The 20,524-nt window shown below is 38.9% G+C and overlaps 1 protein-coding gene across 1 annotated transcript in view; it reads left to right on the forward strand.

Moving 5' to 3' along the window:
- Window positions 1-18,416, forward strand: part of LOC106882369 (COP9 signalosome complex subunit 3) — a 43,409-nt gene extending 24,993 nt beyond the window's left edge. The window contains exons 11-15 of the mRNA XM_052969754.2: window positions 961-1,032; window positions 3,097-3,183; window positions 5,845-5,958; window positions 13,825-13,905; window positions 18,077-18,416. Coding sequence (XP_052825714.1) covers window positions 961-1,032; window positions 3,097-3,183; window positions 5,845-5,958; window positions 13,825-13,905; window positions 18,077-18,139 — 417 coding nt within the window. The 3' untranslated portion in view covers window positions 18,140-18,416. The remainder of the gene's footprint in view (window positions 1-960; window positions 1,033-3,096; window positions 3,184-5,844; window positions 5,959-13,824; window positions 13,906-18,076) is intronic.
- The last annotated feature ends 2,108 nt before the right edge of the window (window positions 18,417-20,524 follow it).

Consider the following 20,524-nt stretch of genomic DNA (forward strand, 5'->3'; position numbering starts at 1 on the left):
GGGCTGCACACCCCAGAACAAATGGCATGCTCAGTCATGCTCCGTAGTTATGATTGCAATGGCATTGCTATGGAGAAGGTCAGCGACACTTATTGCAACAGCCACTCCACTTCATAGGGGTTCATTCCTCAGATGGGTTGATGTTATCCTGATTTTGCAAATGAAATTGGTAGTGTGGGTCCGAGAACACTTGAGGTCTCAATGGCAACTGGCACAGACTGAAAGCAGTTGGTCAGGTGATTTAGCTGGGGAGTGCCTGGAAAGCTGGTTTTGTCTTCCTGAATGTCCTTGTTGTTTAACTGGGAGAGGTTGTCGTTCATTGGTTACTTTCTCCACCAGCTGAACACCCACTTGTGCTTGTCACCAAGCAGCTCAGCCATAGATCTAGTTAGGGTCCAAGTTTCACGCTTGTAAAGGAGGATTGGGTTGGCTGTTGCTATAAAGAAACTGTTTTGGGGCTGTTTGGAGAGGCTGGCAATCCAGTTATTTATTTACATCATTAAATACTTTCCAGAAAAGGCCTCTACACAACTTAATATTCCTCTCCAAGCTAGCTATAAATAATTTGAATTACTTCAAGTCTAAAGCTTGTTTGAGCAGAACATCTTCAATGGTCTTAAATGAGTCACTGTCAAAGTCCATCAGCAGAGTACTTTCAATGGAAGTGAACGGGGCTCTTTCAAGGGTCTTGAGCAGACCATCTTTGATAATCTTGAGCAAAGACCGTTCGATGGTCTTGAGTAAAGACTGTCTGATGGTCTTGAGTGGAGATTTTTCAGTGCTCTTAAGCAGAGCTTTTTCAAAAATCTTGTGTGCCTCTAGATATATACTGTAATCTAATTAACATTTGTATGTCGTCTATGTTCAACACGTATCTTGTAAAATAATGTATTTTCTTATATATAATCTACACTAAAACTATATTGTTATAATCCACACGCGTCTTTTATCTCTCAACAGGACAACAACATGGGTCTAGTAAAACAGTGTATTATCTCCCTTTATAAAAAAAATATACAAAGATTAACCAAGGTAAGAAGATTTTTCTCTTTTTTTTTTTTCAAAATTTTAGGTAGATATCAGCTATAGCAATAACGGAACCAATGAGTTTCTATCAAAGCATTGAAGTCTCTGTTTTCTAATGACTGAGCTTTTTCCACAGACCCTTGCATTATAATGTTAAAGAGGTATAATTATATTATTTCTGTAGCTGGTTCAAATCTTTATTTTGACCATATGTATGTGTGTATATGCACAAACATTTACATATGGTTTCAGATTCATTCTCATTCTACAACTCCTTGTGAGTGAATTTGGTAGATGAAAACTGTATAAAGCCCATCATATATGTACATATGTGTGTGTCTGTGTCAATGGTTACATTCTGCACTGCACATGAAATAACAACACTTAATGATGTTTGTCAACGTTTATCTGTCAAAAAATTCATCTGGTAACTCTTGCCTTTGAAGGCACAAGTGAAATTAAAAGTCTCTTGCCTGAAAAATAGGAAGAGTATCCAGCTGTAAAACGATGTCTCAATAATATGTATTTATCCAATTCATGAGGGCATGGAAAAATGGATGTAAAATAGATAAACATATAGTGAATCCCATAAATATTGTGTGTGTAATAGTTTTCAACATCCATTTTTTTCCCCTGTGTGTGTATGTTTGTGTGCATATCTATGTGTATACGTGTGTGTGTGTGCAATATGGCGTCATGTAATAGTGCTTGTGCAGCGCAATGTAAAAGGACCAGTGTGGCACCAGCGGCACCATGTAAAAGCCCCTGTGCAGTACTACATAGAAGTGCCCATGCAGCACCATGTAAAAGCACCTGTGTAACACCAAGTAAAAGCACCAATGAAGTGCCACGTAAAAGTACCCAGCACACTTTGTAAAGTGGTTGGCGTTAAGGGCAAGCATCCTGCCATAGAAACCATGCCAAATCAGACTGGAGTCTGGTGCAGCCTTCCAGCATGCCAGCTTTGGTCACATCATCCAACCTATGCCAGCATGGAGAATGGACATTAAATAATGAATATGATATATATATATATATATATATATATATATATATATATATGGGAGAATATACAAATAATAACAACAGACGAGGACAGGTGGTGTAAATAACAAAAGTATATATTAGTATGACGCTCGGGAATACGGAAAGTCTTTGACGTTTCGAGCTACGCTCTTCAACAGAAAGAATACGGAGACAAGGAGAAAAACACGGAGAAAAAAAAAAAATATATATATAATGTTGAATATTTAGTTCTGTGGATCAGTTGTCTGTTGTTCCTAATTTTGTTCGCATCTGGAATAGACAGTGGCTCTGTAGAACAAAATATTCAAATGGATTAAGTACTTAATTGAATGTAGTCTCTTTAATTTCATAATTGAGAATGCCAAGAATTATACATACTTATACACATGTACATTTTGTGTGTATATATATATATATATATATATATATATATATATATATATATATATGCACATACATATATATTTACAACCCATGCCAGCATGGAAAACAGATGTTAAAGGAGAGGATGAATGATGATGATGATGACATGATATATATATATCATCATCATCATCATCATCGTTTAACGTCCGCTTTCCATGCTAGCATGGGTTGGACGATTTGACTGAGGACTGGTGAAACCGGATGGCTACACCACGCTCCAATCTGATTTGGCAGAGTGTCTGCAGCTGGATGCCATTCCTAACACCAACCACTCAGAGAGTGTAGTGGGTGCTTTTACGTGTCACCCACACGAAGGCCAGTCAGGCGGTACTGGCAACGGCCATATATATATATATATATATATATATGTTATGTAGAGAGAGAGAGAGGTTGCATATATATATATATGTATATATTTATGGTGTGGGTGTATTTTATTGTACTACTGGGACTGGAGCACCTGTCTATGGTAGAACTGGTAAGTCCCTTCTACTTAACATGTAAATAAATACGAAAAGTAAAAGGTAGTGCTATTTCAGACAAACCAAGTTTTATGTCCATGTCTCTTGTCTCTTTCTATTATTAAGAACTCTCTCATTTCTCTTATTTTGTCCATAGACGTTCCTCACATTATCATTAGCAGATATGGCTGGCCGAGTACAACTTCCTGGTCCAGCTGAAGCCGAAAAATATGTTTTGCGTATGGTAAGCAATGTTTACTGCATGTATTGTTGTTATGTTCTGCTTTTATTGTTGGCATTGCTGTTTGATTGAGGCACTGTCTGGCAATAAATTCATCTCATAAAGTCCATGTTTAGTAGACATGTTAACCAGATATTCCTGAAAATCTCTCTCCAATTGACACTGCTCTGAGGAATATAGGGCATAATAGTAGTGGTACAATAGAAAACAATTTTGTTTTTTTCATATTTAACATTAGTTGTGTCCTTGAGCAAGACACTTTATTTCATGTTGCTTTAGTCCACTCAGCTGGCAAAAATGAGTTGTACCTGTCATTCAAGGGGCCAGCCTTGTTTCACATTCATGCTGAATCTCCCTGAGAACTATGTTAAGGGTATGTGTCTCTGTGAAGTACTCAGCCACTTGCATGTTAATTTCACGAGTAGGCTGTTTTGTCAATCATATCAACTGGAATACTTATCATAACTAATGGAGAGTCAGTAATGACAATAATAATCCTTGGATGGAATTTATAAATATTTTAATGCATTGCTACGTGTGTTTTCACAATTTACAGGTTTCTTAAGATCATAATCCGTATTCCTGGGATAATTGCAGTGCAGTCTGTAGTATCCATGGACATCAGGTAGATCATGTTCATGCATTCATTTTTTTGGGAAAAATAACATTAATGGATGTTTAACTTTGGGTTGTTTACCAATTTCGACCAACGAGAAGGTAGATTGGGGCATGTGGCTATTTCTGTGTGTATTTGTTGGGGACTGGTGGGAGGTGATAGAAAGAAAGAAATGAATGATAGTTATAAGGAGGTGGGAGGTGTGTGTGGTGCTGTTGGACTTATTTTGCTATTTGAGTATGCAGATGTCAGGATGGGTAGTATAGATTTTTTGTTTGATCTTATTCACAGCAGGCCCCCTCATTCATAGAGTAATTCCAAAAAACTGGTATCACCAGTTGACCTCATTAGGCTGTAGCTGGAATAATACAATAAGAGCTTTTATATGCATACTCAAAACATTTCCTGTAAACAAACTTAAAGGATATATATATATATATATATATATATATATATATATGGTTCCGGGTTCAGTCCCACTGTGTGACATCTTGGGCAAGTGTCTTCTACTATAGCCTCGGGCCGACCAAAGCCTTGTGAGTGGATTTGGTAGACGGAAACTGAAAGAAGCCCGTCGTATATATGTATATATATGTATATGTGTGTGTGTGTGTGTGTGTTTGTCCCCCTAGCATTGCTTGACAACCAATGTTGGTGTGTTTATGTCCCTGTCACTTAGTGGTTTGGCAAAAGAGACTGATAGAATAAGTACTAGGCTTATAAAGAATAAGTCCCAGGGTCGATTTGCTCAACTAAAGGCGGTGCTCCAGCATGGCCGCAGTCAAATGACTGAAACAAGTAAAAGAGAGTAAAAGAGAAAGAGAAAGATATATATATATATATATATATATAGTATATTGCCACTTAAGTGTGGCTGACCCCTAGGGGTGGATGTTACTGTTGATTTTAGCCCCAGGAGGACATCTCCTCCAGCTGGCTTATCGGACACAGTAGTGTGTCGATAAGCCAGCTGGAGGAGATGTCCTCCTGGGGCTAAAAGCAACAGTAACATCCACCCCTAGGGGTCAGCCACACTTAAGTGGCAATATACTACACTTTATCGTGCAGTTACTGTTAATACTTCATTTAGAGAATTAACATATATATATATAATAGGATATATTTACACTTTGTAAAGTAGTTGTGGTAGGAAGGGCATCCAGCTGTCAAAACCATGTAAAAACAAACATTGGCACTTGATGTAGTTCTCTGACCTGTTGGATCCTGTCAAACTGATGAACCTATTCCAGCATGAAATACAGACACTAAGTGATGATGATGATGACGATGATGATGATGATGTCTGCGTGCGTGTGTGTGTGTGATTTTATTGTGAAGTGAATTTTGGGATACTGTGTCTCTACCTCACCTATTTTCTTCTAACCACCCCACTGTGGCTGTATTGATACTTGTTTATAGTCAGTGAGTCTGATTTAAAAGACGAAATCGTATATGACAAAGGACAACCAGGTTTGAATTCATGACATATTATCCAGCTTCTTATTCTCAGTCACTGTGCTGGTGCCATGTAAAAAACACCCAGTACAGCCTGTAAAATGGTTGGCATTAGGAGGGGCCTCCAGCCATAAAAGCCATGCCAAAACCGACAATAAGCACCTGGTGCAGCTCTCCAGCTTGTCAGCGCTTGTCAAACTGTTCAACCCATGCAAGTATGGAAAATGGACATTAAATGATGATGATGTTGTTTCTGTTCCACCTGCTTCTGTTGTTGCTATAGTTCAGTGGTGTTTTTAGTAAATTAAGACTAGTGGTAAACTACAGTGGTAGGAGTTTTTGTTGTTTGATAGATTTTTTTTTTTTTACAAGAACGTGAACTTGACCTTGGTGTCTCTTTTAGTAGGAGCATGGAAAACATGTTTTCACCAAAAGGAATTTTGCTTCTGACCATGAGTTGGTCCACAGTATGTTGTTGCACACAATGCAGTGTGATGTTCTTTTCATCCTGGTGTTGTTATTCATTTTTCTGTCTTTCTCTCCTCCTTCCCTGTTACTTGATTTTATCCTCTTTTTCCTTTCACCCTTTTCAGATTGAAGATGGTGAAATCTTTGCCACCATCAACCAGAAAGATGGGATGGTGGAGTTCCATGACAACCCCGAGAAATACAACAGTGCTCACATGCTGCTACAGCTCAACACAGAGGTAAGTTGAATGGGGTTGATATAACAGTTGAGGTTGATGAGGGGGGAGAGATATGTATTTGTACACATATCTATATATATATATATATATATATATACACACATACATCTATCTATATAGGCGTGGCTGTGTGGTAAGAAGCATGCTTCCCAACCACATGGTTCTGGGTTCAGTCCCACCACATGGTACCTTGTGCAAGTGTCTTCCACTATAGCTTTGGGCTGACTAAAGCCTTGTGAGTGGATTTGCCTGATGGAAACTGAAAGAAACTCAGAGTGTGTGTCTGTATGTCTTTGTGTCTGTGTTTGTCCCTCAACTCCACTTAATGACTGGTATTGTTATGTTTATGTCCCCATAACTTAGCAGCTCAGTAAAAGTGATCAATAGAATAAATATCAGGCTTAAAAAAAAGTACTGGAGTGTAAGGCAGTGCCCCAGCATGGCCAGTCAATGATTGAAATAAATAAGATAAATGATATATTTATACACACACACATATATTATAGATATACATATGCACATATGAGTGCGTGTGTATACCACATATAAAGTAAGAAGGATTACATATCAGGATCTATGTGGATGCATATATCTATGTGTGTTTGTATATATTTATGTGTCTATATATGTGTGTATATGTGTATATATATAATAATACTAATAATGATAATGATAGCTGACATGGATGTTGGTTGTGACTTTGTATAGAGAGAAGGGGAGACAGAATAAAAGTGAGATATAGAAAGAGTAAACCTGAAAGATGCAAGATACTAGGCTTGTGGCTGGAAATAAGTAAATGAATGTTTTATGTATAAACACAATGGGAGGAAAAGAATCATAGAAAAAGTTTGCTCCCTAACCACATGCTTTCAAGTTAAATTCCATTGGGGGCAATGGAATTTAACTTGAAAGAAACACAGAGCATCTCAACAGAAATATGGTAACAAAAAGGTTAATGGGTTGTGTGTCTGTGGGGTGCTCAGCCACTTGAATATAATTTCTTGAGTGGGCTGATCAGATCAACTGGAACCCTCATTGTCATGACTGACAGAGTGCCAGTTATGTGTGTGTGTGTGTGTGTGTGTAAAACTAAAAAATTAAGTGCATATTATTGTTTCACGTAGGTATCTTTGTCAGGTGGAATGTAGAGGTAAGACTGGAAAGGGTGCAAAGTTTGATTACTCATGTTAGATCGATGTGGTGGTCTCAACATGTTTTTTGTTATTTTCTACTTAAGTGGTAGATTGATTTTATAACCTTTGATCCCCTGTTTTAATTTAAGTGTCAAGTGGCATAGTCTGTGGAATGTCTTTGTTCTGCTGAAATTGTGTCTCCACCACCTCTCTGTTTATATTTGTATGTTCATTAAACATCAACGTTTAAGCCATGAAACACGGGCATTAAATAATGATGATGATTTACCATGCTATTATGAGCTGACTGGGTATTCTGTTTGTGTGTGTGTGTATAAGACCAAAGTTGTTAGTAAGAAACAAGATAAAGCTCCCTTTCTGTGAGGTAAATGGCCCTGATCAATATATAGGAAAGGAGTTAGAAGAAATTCCATTCACTGCACCCAGTGTTAACTGTGGACACATAAGAGGTGCAGTGGAATCATAGGTGGATTAACAGATAAAGTCGTCTTTGTATGTGGCAGATGTGCAGGAACAATAAGCACTAAGAGCACATGGGACTTAGATTCTCTCAAATGTCCAGGAGGCTCTTTTGAGGTTGTAGAAAGTTTTTGTTACCTAGGTGACCAAATTAGCAATGGTGGAGGATGCTCTGAAAGTATTGTTTCTAGAATAAGAATTGGGTGGAGGAAGTTCAGAGAGCTATTACCTCTGTTGGCAACAAAAGGACTCTCTCCCAGAGTGAAAGGTAGGTTATATGATGCTTGTATGCGAATGGCTATACTCCATGGTAGTGAGACATGGGCTTTGAATTCAGAAGACATGTAGACTGGAGAGAAATGAAGGTAGTACGCTCTGTTGGATGTGCAACATCAGTGTGCATGTACAACAAAGTGCAACTGTATTGAGAGAGAAGTTGGGCATAAGAGGAATCAAACATAGCATGCAAGAGAGAAGACTACATTGGTTTGGACATGTGATGAGTTTGAATGAGTACAGCTGCATAAAGAAGTGCTGATCACTGAAAATAGATGGTACCTGTGGAAGAGGGAGACCCTGGAAGACATGGGATGGAGTAGTAAGCCAATCTCAGGATGTTGGGCCTCACGGAGGAAATGACTATGGACCGAGATGTCTGGCGATATGAAGTTCTAGGGAAGACCTACCCATGTCAGTGAAACTGAGTTCTAGAAGCACTGTGTGTCCCACCCACACTTAAGATTTTTCACACACTCTACTTCAACAAACTAAACTACATCTCTACATCTCTTCCTCACGTTTCCAATTCATGCACTAGGCCTACCTCCCACTTTGCAATCCTGTCCTCTTGGCCCTGTGCCACTGTATCATTGGTCTCCACCAGCTTCCAGCCTGTGTGTTCCGCCCATGCCCTGTATCACTGTATCATTACTATCTGCTAGCCCTTGACCTGTGTGTTCCACCCACATGGAACAAGAAAACTTTTCACACATCCTAACCCAACAAACCAATCTACATCTCTTCTTCACATTTCCTCCTTCATACTCTGTGCCTAGCTCCCACTCCCCAGTTCTATCCTCACGGCCCTGTTCCTCTGTATCATTGCTATCTGGTAGCCCCCTGACTCTATATATACCCAGGTTTTCGCCAGTCACTCCCCCCTCAGCACTCTTTAATCATGCTTCCTTCACAATATACTGCCAATTATATTATGGAGTTCATACCCCAAGGGTATGCCCTGGCACTTTCCACCATCTATTTCTCTCTTCCTTCACTCAACCATCCCATTTATATTCTGATCCCCATCCCTTGCAAGTATACCTGCCACTTTGTCACCATCTCTATCCTGCTGTCTCCCACTCTCTCTCTTCTTCTCCTGCACTTCCCTCAGCGCACCTGTTTCTGTCTTCATTCCTGATCTCTCTCTCTCTCTCTTTGGCCAGGTAACCTTGTACCTCCTCTACAGCAAGACACCTGTTTCTGTCTCTCTGCCTCACGATAACCTTTCATCATCTGACACAAGATCACCTCCTCCAACGTCCCCTCCTTTCTCAAAAGAGTTTTTTTTTTGTCTTGCAAGTACTTGGTGGCCCTCACAGTGCAGGTGCCACTTAAAAGCACCCAGTCCACACTGTAAAGTGGTTGGTGTTTGGAAGGGCATCCAGCTGTAAAAACATTGTCAAAACTGACCTCACCTGTGCTTGTGCCACGTAAAAAGCACTAAGTCCACTCTACTGAGTGGTTGGTGTTAGGAAAGGCATCCAGCTGTAAAAACTCTGCCAAAACAGTTACAGAAGTCTGGTGCAGGCTTCAGCCTAACTGGCTCTTGTCAAACTGTCCCACTTATGCCAGCATGGAAGGCGGATGTTAAACGATGATGATGTTATATATATATATATATATATATATATATATGTGTGTGTGTGTGTGTGTACATACATACACGCACACACACACACACACACACACACACAGATGCAGGGTTCAGTGGTTAGAGCATTGGGCTTACAATCATGAGGTTGTGAGGTCGATCACTAGATTAGGCTGCATGTTGTGTTCTTGAGCAAGACACTTTATTTCCCGTTGCTTTAGTTCACTCAGCTGTAGAAAAGAGTTGCGACACCACTGGAGCCAAGCTGTACTGGCCTTTCTATTGGATACCATCAGTGGCGTGCAGAAGGGAGGCTGGTACATATGGGTGACTGCTAGTCTTTCACAAGCAGCCTTGCCCAGACTTGTGCTTTGGAAGGGAACTTTCTAGGTGCAATCCCATGGTCATTCATGACCAAAGGTTTTTGTTTTACCCTTTATGTTTGTGTGTGTGTGTGTGGGGGTAAGTAGGTGAAATAATCACAAAGTAAAATAATGATGATAGCTTGTAGAACTATTTTCATTAGCATATGTATGGAAGTTAGGGTAGTGAATCATGAAGCTTATGTACATGTTATGTCAAAGGGGCCCCTCTCTTCTCTCTCTCTCTTTTTTTCAAGGGAAATTCATGTCCTGTTTGTTGCTATTAATATTGCCATAACAAATGTTTGCCTTGTTATGTATTTAATGTTGTACTGTTGTATCAACTTTGTCGGCTTGTCACCATTAATGACAATAGCAACAAGAAACACCTCGAAATTATTAACCGCACCAACACTACAAATAATACCATTTGCAATGAGCCAAGGGATCACACCTCTGTGTGATTGTTTATTTAACTTGGTAGAAATTACTGCCAAATCTCTCAGATCACCACCTATCGTCATCATCATTTAATGTCTGTTTTCCATGCTGGCATGGATCGGATGGTTTGACCGGAGCTGGTAAGGTTGGGAGCCACACCAGGCACTGTTTTCTGTTCTGGCATGGTTTCTACAGCTGGGTGCCCTTCCTAATGCCAACCACTATACAGACGGTATTGGGTGCTTTTATGTGGCACCAGCACCAGTGCTTTTAATGTGGCACCAGCACCAGTGCTTTTTATTTGGCACCAGCATGAGTGCTTTTTATCTGGCACCAGCACTAGTATCAATTCTGCCATGGCGGATGGGTCTTCTTGAGTACAACAATGCACCTGATATCTTGGACCTTAGTCATCCCTTTCGTAAGTTTCAGTGTCTTCAAATTAGCCTTCAATACTTTGTCCCTTGAGGTCGGCCCTTTTTTTTTTAAAAAAGGAAGGCTATATTGAATAATGTATTCTTAGATGTAGATACATTTCTGGAACTGAGACTGGGTGGTGACTTTTACTTAAGGCTGACCTGTGGCTAAACAACACTGCCACCATTAGCACAAATAGCATCGTCATTGTCTCTGAGTGGTTGGTGTTAGGAAGGGCATCCAGCTGTAGAAACTCTGCCAAATCAGATTGGAGCCTGGGGTTGCCATCCGGTTTCACCAGTCCTCAGTCAAATCGTCCAACCCATACTAGCATGGAAAGCGGACGTTAAACAATGATGATGATGATTGCCGTCATCATCATCATCATCATCATAATCATCCTTATGTGTTGTAGTAGCAACAGCTGCAATACTAGTACCATCATCAACTGCAACAGCAATGACAACACTAACAGTGACAATAAACACAGCAGTGACCACGAAACAACAACAGCTGTGACGAAAACAAAGAATCAAAAGCAATCAATGTATGATGATGGCAGTTGACATGTTTATAGTGATATAGTATGGTTTGTTAAATATTGCTGTGGCTGTATATACAAATATACAGGTGGATGAAGAGATGGGTGAAGTTGTTGACACAAACGTTGATAGATCTCACAGCTTTCAACGATAAAACCACAAACAAATGTATAAGAAAGAAATTGGGAGCAACAGTTTCCGAAATTTGACTGGTAATTATTATATTATTTAACACAGGGTCACCCCAGTTGAATAAAGCTACGATCAAAGGCATTCCTGCCATGACCATCATGTCTTTTATTCAGCTGGTTACATTATGTAATCTGCTATTTTACTTTGACTGACATCATTTAACGTCTGTTGTCCATGCTGGGTTGGACGGTGTGACCAGAGCTGGTGGTGGTGGTGGGGGTTCTGCACAAACTCCAGTCTGATTTGGCATGGTTTCTACAGCTGGATGCCCTTCCTGATACCAACCACTTTACAGAGTGTGCTGGATGCTTGTATGTGGCACCATAGAAGCACTTTTATGAGGTACCACATGGGTGCGTTTACATGGCAGAACATTGGCTCTTTTACGTGACACCACATGGGTGATTTTATGTGGCACTATGCAGGTGCTGTTACATGATGCAGCATGGACACTTTTGCATGATACTGCACAGCTTTTATGCGTCACTGTATGAATGCTTTTACATGACACCACCATGAGTGCTTTACACTACCAGAGAATCTGTCTTAACACTTCTGCTGAGGGGTGCAGGTCTTCTTGAGTACGGTCTTTTGTCATCTCACCTGGGAGAGAAAGAGAGACTCTCTCCATCTCTATCTTTCTCTCTCTTCTTCTCCAGCCGGGGCATCCTTATATCTCTTCTACAGCAAGGCACCTGTTTCTATCCCTCTGTTATTTTTTTAACATCTCTTCAACTGGCACAAAGCCACTTCACCCTCAATACTACTACCTCATTTGAGAGAACTTTGTCTTCTTGTGTCATAAGTTACTTGGTGACACCACAGGTGCTGGTGCCATGAAAAAAAGCACCCACTACACTCTGTAAAGTGGTTAGCATCCAACTATAGAAACCATGCCAAAACAGACAATAAAGTTGGTACAGCCCTCTTGCTTGCCAGTTCTTGTCAAACCATGCAACCTGTGCCAGCATTGGAAAACAGATGTTAAATGATAATGATGATGATAACAACTTACTTTTATTGAAATGGTAAAATTCATGAGGAGATTTGACTACTATTATTAGCAGGACAAGCAACTGTTTGGAGGTAATGTTTAATGACTTGTATACACAAATATGTTCTGATGCACAAATTGTTTTCCCTGTGACATGGAAAAAGAAAAAAATGTTTGCATGTGCTTCACTGAATACTTGGACGTTTTGTATACAAACCTGAAAATATTAAAATAATTTTGGCACATATTTCTCATGTCTACTAAAATATGCATTGGCATTAAAGAACAATGTTTAGTGAAACTGTACGAAGTAGGGTATGGTTTTAACCATGTATGAGGCTCTATAATACTACACTCTGCTTGATAAATATATTCAATGTTATATTTTATATATAAAATAAATATATTTTATTACCATAAGCACAGGTGTAGCTGTGTGGTAAGAAGCTTTCTTCTCAACCACAACATGGTTCCAGGTTCAGTCCCTCTGCATGGCACTTTGGGCAAGTGTCTTTTATTATAGCCTCACCAAAAGCCTTGTGAGTGGATTTGGTAGATGGAAACTGAGAGTCTATGTATTTTTAAAAATTTGTGTAGTACTTTTTTTAATATACTTTTTATCTCCTTGAGTTTGGCTCTCCAAGATAAGATAACAGACGAGTAGTGGAGGTGGGTTATCAATGTATTTTCTGAGGCCAACTCATTTAATTTTTAATTGTCAGTTACACATCTGGACTTTTAGGTTTATTTATTTATTTTTGGCTCTGGAGGAAGACAGTACCCATTGCATGCTCTTCCATACTGGTGTGCAAGATTATTGTTGTTAATGTTCTTGAACCTTTGTAAGTCAATCTCTGTGGGAAAGATACTCACAGGAAGAAAATTCCAGAGGATTGATGTTCTAGGAAGGAAGGATTGGACACAATGATTAGTGAATGACCTGGGGATTTTGGCCACTGCAATGGTGGTTGATGAGAAGAGAGGAGACAAGTAAGACAGGAATGCCTGAGTGTAGGAGGTGTAAGCCCAACCAGCTGTGAAGAGCAGAAGTGTTACAGTAATGATAGAAAAATGGGGAGATAGTGTTCCTGTGGGCTAGAGGCTGAAACATCTCTATGACTGACTTTATATCAATCTAAGTAGGTATCAGACGCCATTGTCAATAGTACTGTTGCACCGTGGAATTGGCTTGGCATGCTGAGTTCATAGTCTTTCAGTAGGAAAAATCTTCATCTGAAAAATCAACATTCTCTAGAAGGACGGATATGTCTCTCATCTGCTTGAAAATATATAAACCAGTGGTAAGTATACTATCCAATTGGGTCTTAGTGAATAGGGAAACCTGATTATATGAGGGGCCCTTTCTCCATCTCATCCTCTCTCTCTCTCTCTCTGTTGTTTGACATGAATCAAGACAACTTTTGGTTTATTTCAGATGCAGAAATGTATTGCATTGGATGAGAAGTTACAAGACATGGATCATACCATCACTGTCAACTCACAGTATGTGCAAAAGGTAATGTTTTATATCATTGTCTCTTGTTAGGTTCGAAAGTATCTTGATTAAATAGATCAATTAAAACCAAAGAAACTTTTTGTTTTTTTTTCTCCTCCATCTTGAGCTGCAACTGAACTTCTTTCCAATCTAATACTTGATGATGATGATGATGTTTTCATTTTAGCAGATTTGTCTTTGAAGCTGCAACTAGTTGTGTACGCTGTGTACTAAACCAGTTGATTATTCTTATCTTGTCACTTGTAATTCACTGTGTTATAAGCCAAGGTTGATTTACTTTCTAACTGACTCAGGTTTCTTGGTTGTAAATATCAGGTCATTAAGAATAAAATGTCCAGTTTTCTGATGCACCAAGCTTGACAGTAATTATCCTAACAATTCTTTGTTTTATAACATTGAAGAGTTACATCATCACTTTTCAAAATGCAATACATGGTATCTGATTATACTGTGAGTTTTCTCTTGTAAACTAGTTTTTGTGAACCCATGGATAGATTAAAAAATTCATGTTGTTTATGAATACGAGTTCCGTCATGGAACCAATGCATCCCAGACGTGCTTGAAACATCAATGATGCGTTTGAAGATGTGGCGAATGAGTGCTCTGTACGTTGATGGTTTGAGAAGTTCCAGTTTGGTGACTTTACTCTTGAAAATCAGTCACGTGGTAGACCTGAGACCAAGGTGGATAATGATGAGCTGGAAACTGTAGTGGAAGCAGATACATCTCAAACTATGTGTGAGTTAGCGGCAAGGTTTGATGTTTCGATTCCAACTGTATTGGACCATCTGAAACAATTCGACAAGGTAAAGAAGCTGCATAAGTGGGTACCACATGAACTGAATGAACATCAAATGACACATCGTCTTGAAACTTGCTGTTCTTTGCTGTCATGGCAGAAAAACTAATCATTTTTGCATCGTATTATTACGTGTGATGAAAAATGGATTCTTTTCAACAATAGCAAGTGTTCTGCACAGTGGTTGGATAGAGACGAAGTGCCAAAACACAATCCGAAAAAGAATATTCATCAAAAAAAGCTAATGGTGTCTGTATGGTGGTCCAGCACTGGTATCATCCACTACAGCTTCATGAGACCTGGTAAGTCAATTACAGCGGATGTATACATCAACCAATTGGATTAAATGATGAGTGAATTTGCAATTAAAGAACCAAGATTGGTCAAAAGAGACAGACCAATTCTCTTGCAAGACAATGCTCGACCACATGTTGCACAAAAAACACTACTCAAGTTACAGGAACTGAACTTTGAAGTACTCTGTCATCCACCATATTCACCAGACCTTGCACCAACTGACTATCACATTTTCCAGGCATTAGACAACTTTTTGCAAGGAAAAAACTTCAAATCTGAAGATGCAAAAACAGCCTTTTATGATCTCATCACCTCTTGCTCTCTGGAATTCTTCACTGCCTTCATAAGTAAGCTACCAATAAAATGGCAAAATTGTGTTGATAATTTAGGTGCATACTTTGATTAACTGCATTGCTTTTTGTTGAGATAAAGTAAAATAAACTTTCAGTTCAAAATTGGACATTTCATTTCTTAATGACCTGGTATATATTGTTATTGAGGAATTTAGAAAGAAGCTAGAGTAAGCTTGCAATCCTTGCTTCAGATTCATCTAAGACTTTGGATTGTACATAGACTGGATACCATTCACATCAAGTTGACATGGTCTTATTTTCTTGTGAAATTTCTCTGTGTTGACGGGGGGGGGGGGGATTGACAGAATCATTAGAGCATTGGACAAAACACCTTGCAGTTTTTCTGTTGGCTCTTTAAGTTCTAAGTTCAAATCCCACCTAGGTCATCTTTGTTTTTCATCCTTCTGGGAGTCAATAAACTAAAGTGCCAGTCTAGTACAGGGGGTTGATTAAACTGACTTAACCCCTCCTCTGAATTTCAGGATTTGTGACTATATTAGAAACAATACCTCTTGGTGTTGTGCTTGTTCAGTAACAATAGTGACACATATTGATAAACTTCACATACTTCTTGTTAACAATAAATAATTGGATGTTACAGTTTTTGTAAATGTTTTGACTTCCATCTTTCTATACTCAGTTAAACCTTGATTAAGCAGAAATATAATCAAAAGATGTCCAGTCATGATCATCTATTCTTTTAACCCTTTAGCAAACAGATCACTCTGTCAAATGTAATGCTTATTTATTCACCTTGTTTAGAATTAATAACTGCTTATCTCATAGCTTTTAGAATTTGATGATGTTGATTGTTTATTTTTAACATGACAGTACAGGGTAGGTGGGAGAGGGTGGATCTGCCTGGTTTGAACATAAAACAGAATATTTTGGCTGGATATGGCCAGCTCAGATGTTAATGAGTTAAGGAATATCTTTGTCTACATTGTCCAGTGTGTCCTTTCTTTACTGTCTTTAAGACTGTAGGGTGTGATTTTAGGATATGTTGGTTACTATCACTTGCAAGTTGAATAATCACAGAGTATCTAGACATGTTTAATTAGGTCAGTGCTTATATGTACTGATGGCAGTCAGTCATAACAGACATAACCAAGATGGGTATAGTCAAAACATAACAGCATTATGTTTTTAAAGAGCACATCTATGAGAGATAAATTTGCCTTTTGCTATGCGCTTACATTGAGCATGATACACAGATAGCTATTTTATTCTAATCCTGCTTCTGTTGCATATAATAGATTTTTATTTAGCCAGGTAGCTATTTGCAATACCAGTGATTGCTTATTTGCTGTTTTCCTATATTGTTGGCGACAGGTGTCATCTTAACATGCATTTGGCTGTGATGCCAATTACATGTATGCAATTAGCAACCCCCAGCTAGGCAGAAATACTGCATCTAACATTCTCACTGTCTGCAGCTAGGATGATTTTCGTCTACCTCTATATATATTCTGTTTTTAAACACAGCATGTCCATAAAAGATATTATCTCTGAATAAATACTGCAGTAAATATATTTTTGTATGCAATGTATTTACATTAAATATGATACACACATGGCTGTTTTAATCTAATAATGCTTCTGTTGTATATAACATAACAGTGAAGGTGCATGGCTTAGTGGTTAGGGTATTTGGCTCACAATCGAAAGGTCGTGAGTTCGCAAACCAGTGGCACATTGTGTTCTTGAGCAAGACACTTTATTTCACTTTGCTTAAGTACATGTATTGAGTTGTACCTGTATTTCAAAGGGTCACTCTCGTCACATTCTGTGTCATGCTAAATCTCCCAGAGAACTATGTTAATGGTATGTATGCTTGTGGAGTGCTTAGCCACTTGCATGTTGATATCACAAGTAGGTTGTTCCGTTGATTGGATCAACTGGAACACTACACTGGTTGTCGTAACCAATGGAGTGTCATACCACCATATAACAGTTATACTTTTTTGGCCCTTGTTTTAGGTGGTTTGCATCCCAATATAATGTTTAGGGGTCCTTTAAACAACCAACACTATCCTGAGAGTACTGTCCATCTCAATCTGTTCAAACACATCTGCAATACTCTAGATAATCATTGCGACACTATCCTGGGAACATTATCCCTCCTGACCTGTTCAAATATATGAACACTCCAGAACACCACTACAACACAATCCTGAGAGTTCCATCCTTTCTGTATTGTCCAAACAGGTCAGAACATTACTGCAACAACCCTGAGCACTAACTACTACATTGCCATCCTCAAAGAACACTATCCTTTCCACCTTGACAAATGTAATAAAAATAGCAGCTAAATCTTTCTCATCTAATCTGCAGTGTTAAAAGAAAGAAAGAAGTAAGGGCACATTAATGCCATCCTAGATATACTGATCATCATCATCCTCATCATCATCGTTGTTGTTTAACACCAGCTTTCCATGCTGGCATGGGTTGGACGGTTTGACAGGAGCTGGCCACACAGAAACCTGCACCATATTTCTGTGTCTGTTTTGGCACAGTTTTTTGTGGCTGGATGCTCTTCCTAGCACCAACCACCCTTGCTGCAGAGTGCGCTGCAATCTAAAAAAAAAAAAAAAGGAAGAAAATGGAACGATTGTAGGTTTGTTTGATCAAGACTGCCACAGGCTAAACACCACCACCACCACCACCACCAATGAATCTTATATATATTTCTGTTAAATGTTTTTTCTTTTTCTTTTTTCAGAGTTGTGGTTTACACGAGGAAGAACTGTCTGGTTCCTCCTCCATCAAAGGTCAAGGATACTGAATCATCCTCCCATCCCTCACCTAAACGCTATGGATTCTAATTGAGTCGCACTGGTCAAGGAGACTTTAATGTGACCATTAGCTGGACAATGACCCTTCCCCCCATGATTTCACTGTTTTAGAATAAATTCCTTAAGATTGGCTTTTGTTCCAGTCTTGGAATTTGTTCTAACTCTCCCCTGCCCCAACCCACTATCACCTCCACTACCAGCCTGTTGCTATGGTAACTAATAACAGCTCAGACTCCAATAAACTGCTTTTCTTTTTATTGTTCCTTATCATGGTGTTGTTTTTCTTTTTTCTTCTCTCTTTGTGTTATTGTCATAATTATTATTATCACAGTTGTATTTGTGTATGTGTGTGTGTGTGATCACCATTGTTTAACGTCTATTTTCCCATGATTGCATGAGTTGGACAGAATTTGTTGAGACAGATTTTGTACGGCCAGATGCCCTGCTTGTTGCAAACCCTCACCTGATTACAAACAACGGTAATATCTCCCCATGGCCAGACATGTTTTCACAAAAGACTGGAAATGAAGAACACTGCTTACCTGGCAGTTACATTCAGTTACAATTATCCCTTTTGAAGTCAAGGCAAGGTGATAGTACACACACACACACACACACACTGCAATGGCTTTCTTTCAGTTTCCATTGGTCCAGGACTATAACAGAAGATACTTGTCCAAAATGCAATGCAGTGGGACTGAACTTGTGACCATGTGGATGGGAAGCAAACTTCTTACCACACAGCCACACACACACATTCACTTGCACATACACACACACACACGTATATATATATGGTCATGCTGTATGCATTTATTTCCATTGTTGTGTGTGGTTTAGTGTATTGTGTATGTATATATTCATTTGTTTTATGGTCTTTTTTCCGTGCTAGCATGGGGTTAGATGAATACTGTATTATTAAAGCAATGTGTTATAACTGGATACCCTTCCTGCTGCTAACACTTAACTGTTTTTCAAGTAAAAGATTCTTTTGTATTTCATACATCTTTGAAAGTATTGAGCAGTCGGACGATTTCTTGATGGAATTGTCAACTGAGTTTACCATTTTTAATTCAGCCCTATTTTCAGGTAAGCACTGAATGTAAATGGAGCAAACCCACATTGAAAGACTTTAGGGTCATGCATTCAGATACATGTATATCTAGAACTAAACCTGACTGTGTGATTAAAAAGCTTGTTCCCCAACCATTTGACCTCATATTTAGTCCCACTGTGTGGCACCTTGGGCAAGTGTCTCCTACTGTTGCCCTGGGATGACCAAAGACTTGTGAGTGGATTTGGTAGATGGAACTGAAAGAAGCCTTCCGTGTGTGTGTGTGTGTGTGTGTGTTCGTTCGTGTGTACCCTTGTCCTGACACTATGCGATAATTGTAAACGAGCATCAACGTAGTACAAGCAAAAATAGGATTTGCAACAGTGAGTGCATCCGTCCAGAAAGTCTTGTCCCCTGCCCAGTAATTCTATAGTACATATTGTTTATGTTCTGTATTTACAATATTTTGTACATTACTTATTCTACATTAACAATGTTTGATAAATCCAATATTCTATACTTACAACTCTAAATATTTCATATTCTGTACTTATAGCTCTATATATTCCGTATTCCATTCAGTCCGTATCCCACACTTACAATACTTCTTACATTTCCTAATCCTTATTTTCAATGCTCTATACAACCCAGATTCCATACTTGCAATACTCTATACATTTCACTTTCCATTACATTACAGTATACATTTCACATTTACATCAGTATTTTATATGTACAATATTCCATACATTTCACATTCCAAATATAGAATATGAAATGTATATTCTGAAATTTCATATTTTATATTATATTGAGTCAAAAGTTTTGCAGTGTTTTAGTAACTTATTTGCTTTATTTGGCACATTATAACAAAAGCAACCTAACATTCAAAATAGAGGCCATCGTATTCCACTGTCAGAAGCCACCTTTCCGCCTGTTTTTTTGGATATCCCACGCCAATATCCATTTTTGTCTTTCGAGGCGAAGAACTCCTTCACTGAATTTTCATCCTCATTTTGGTTAATGAAGTGTCGCGAGCACAAAAAGTAAGAGATAGATTGGAACAAGTAATAATCCGACGGAGATATTTTTCTGCAATCCACACGTGCGTAAGCAGTGGTTAAAAAAATGGGCCAACTTCCGGAACCTGTCTACAAACCTGGGCGTTTTGAATTTAAGATAATGCTCTGCGTCTGATGGAATTATGAGGGGATAACTCACTACAAATTCGTTCCGGGTGGTTGAACCATCGATGTCAACATGTACTCTGAACAGCTGGAGCGGTTGTATGCCACTGTGCAGCAAAATACCCGACACTGGT

The sequence above is a fragment of the Octopus bimaculoides genome, chromosome 7 (assembly GCF_046866305.1).
Source record: "Octopus bimaculoides isolate indiv1 chromosome 7, ASM4686630v1, whole genome shotgun sequence".
In the NCBI taxonomy this organism is placed as follows: Eukaryota; Metazoa; Mollusca; class Cephalopoda; order Octopoda; family Octopodidae; genus Octopus; species Octopus bimaculoides.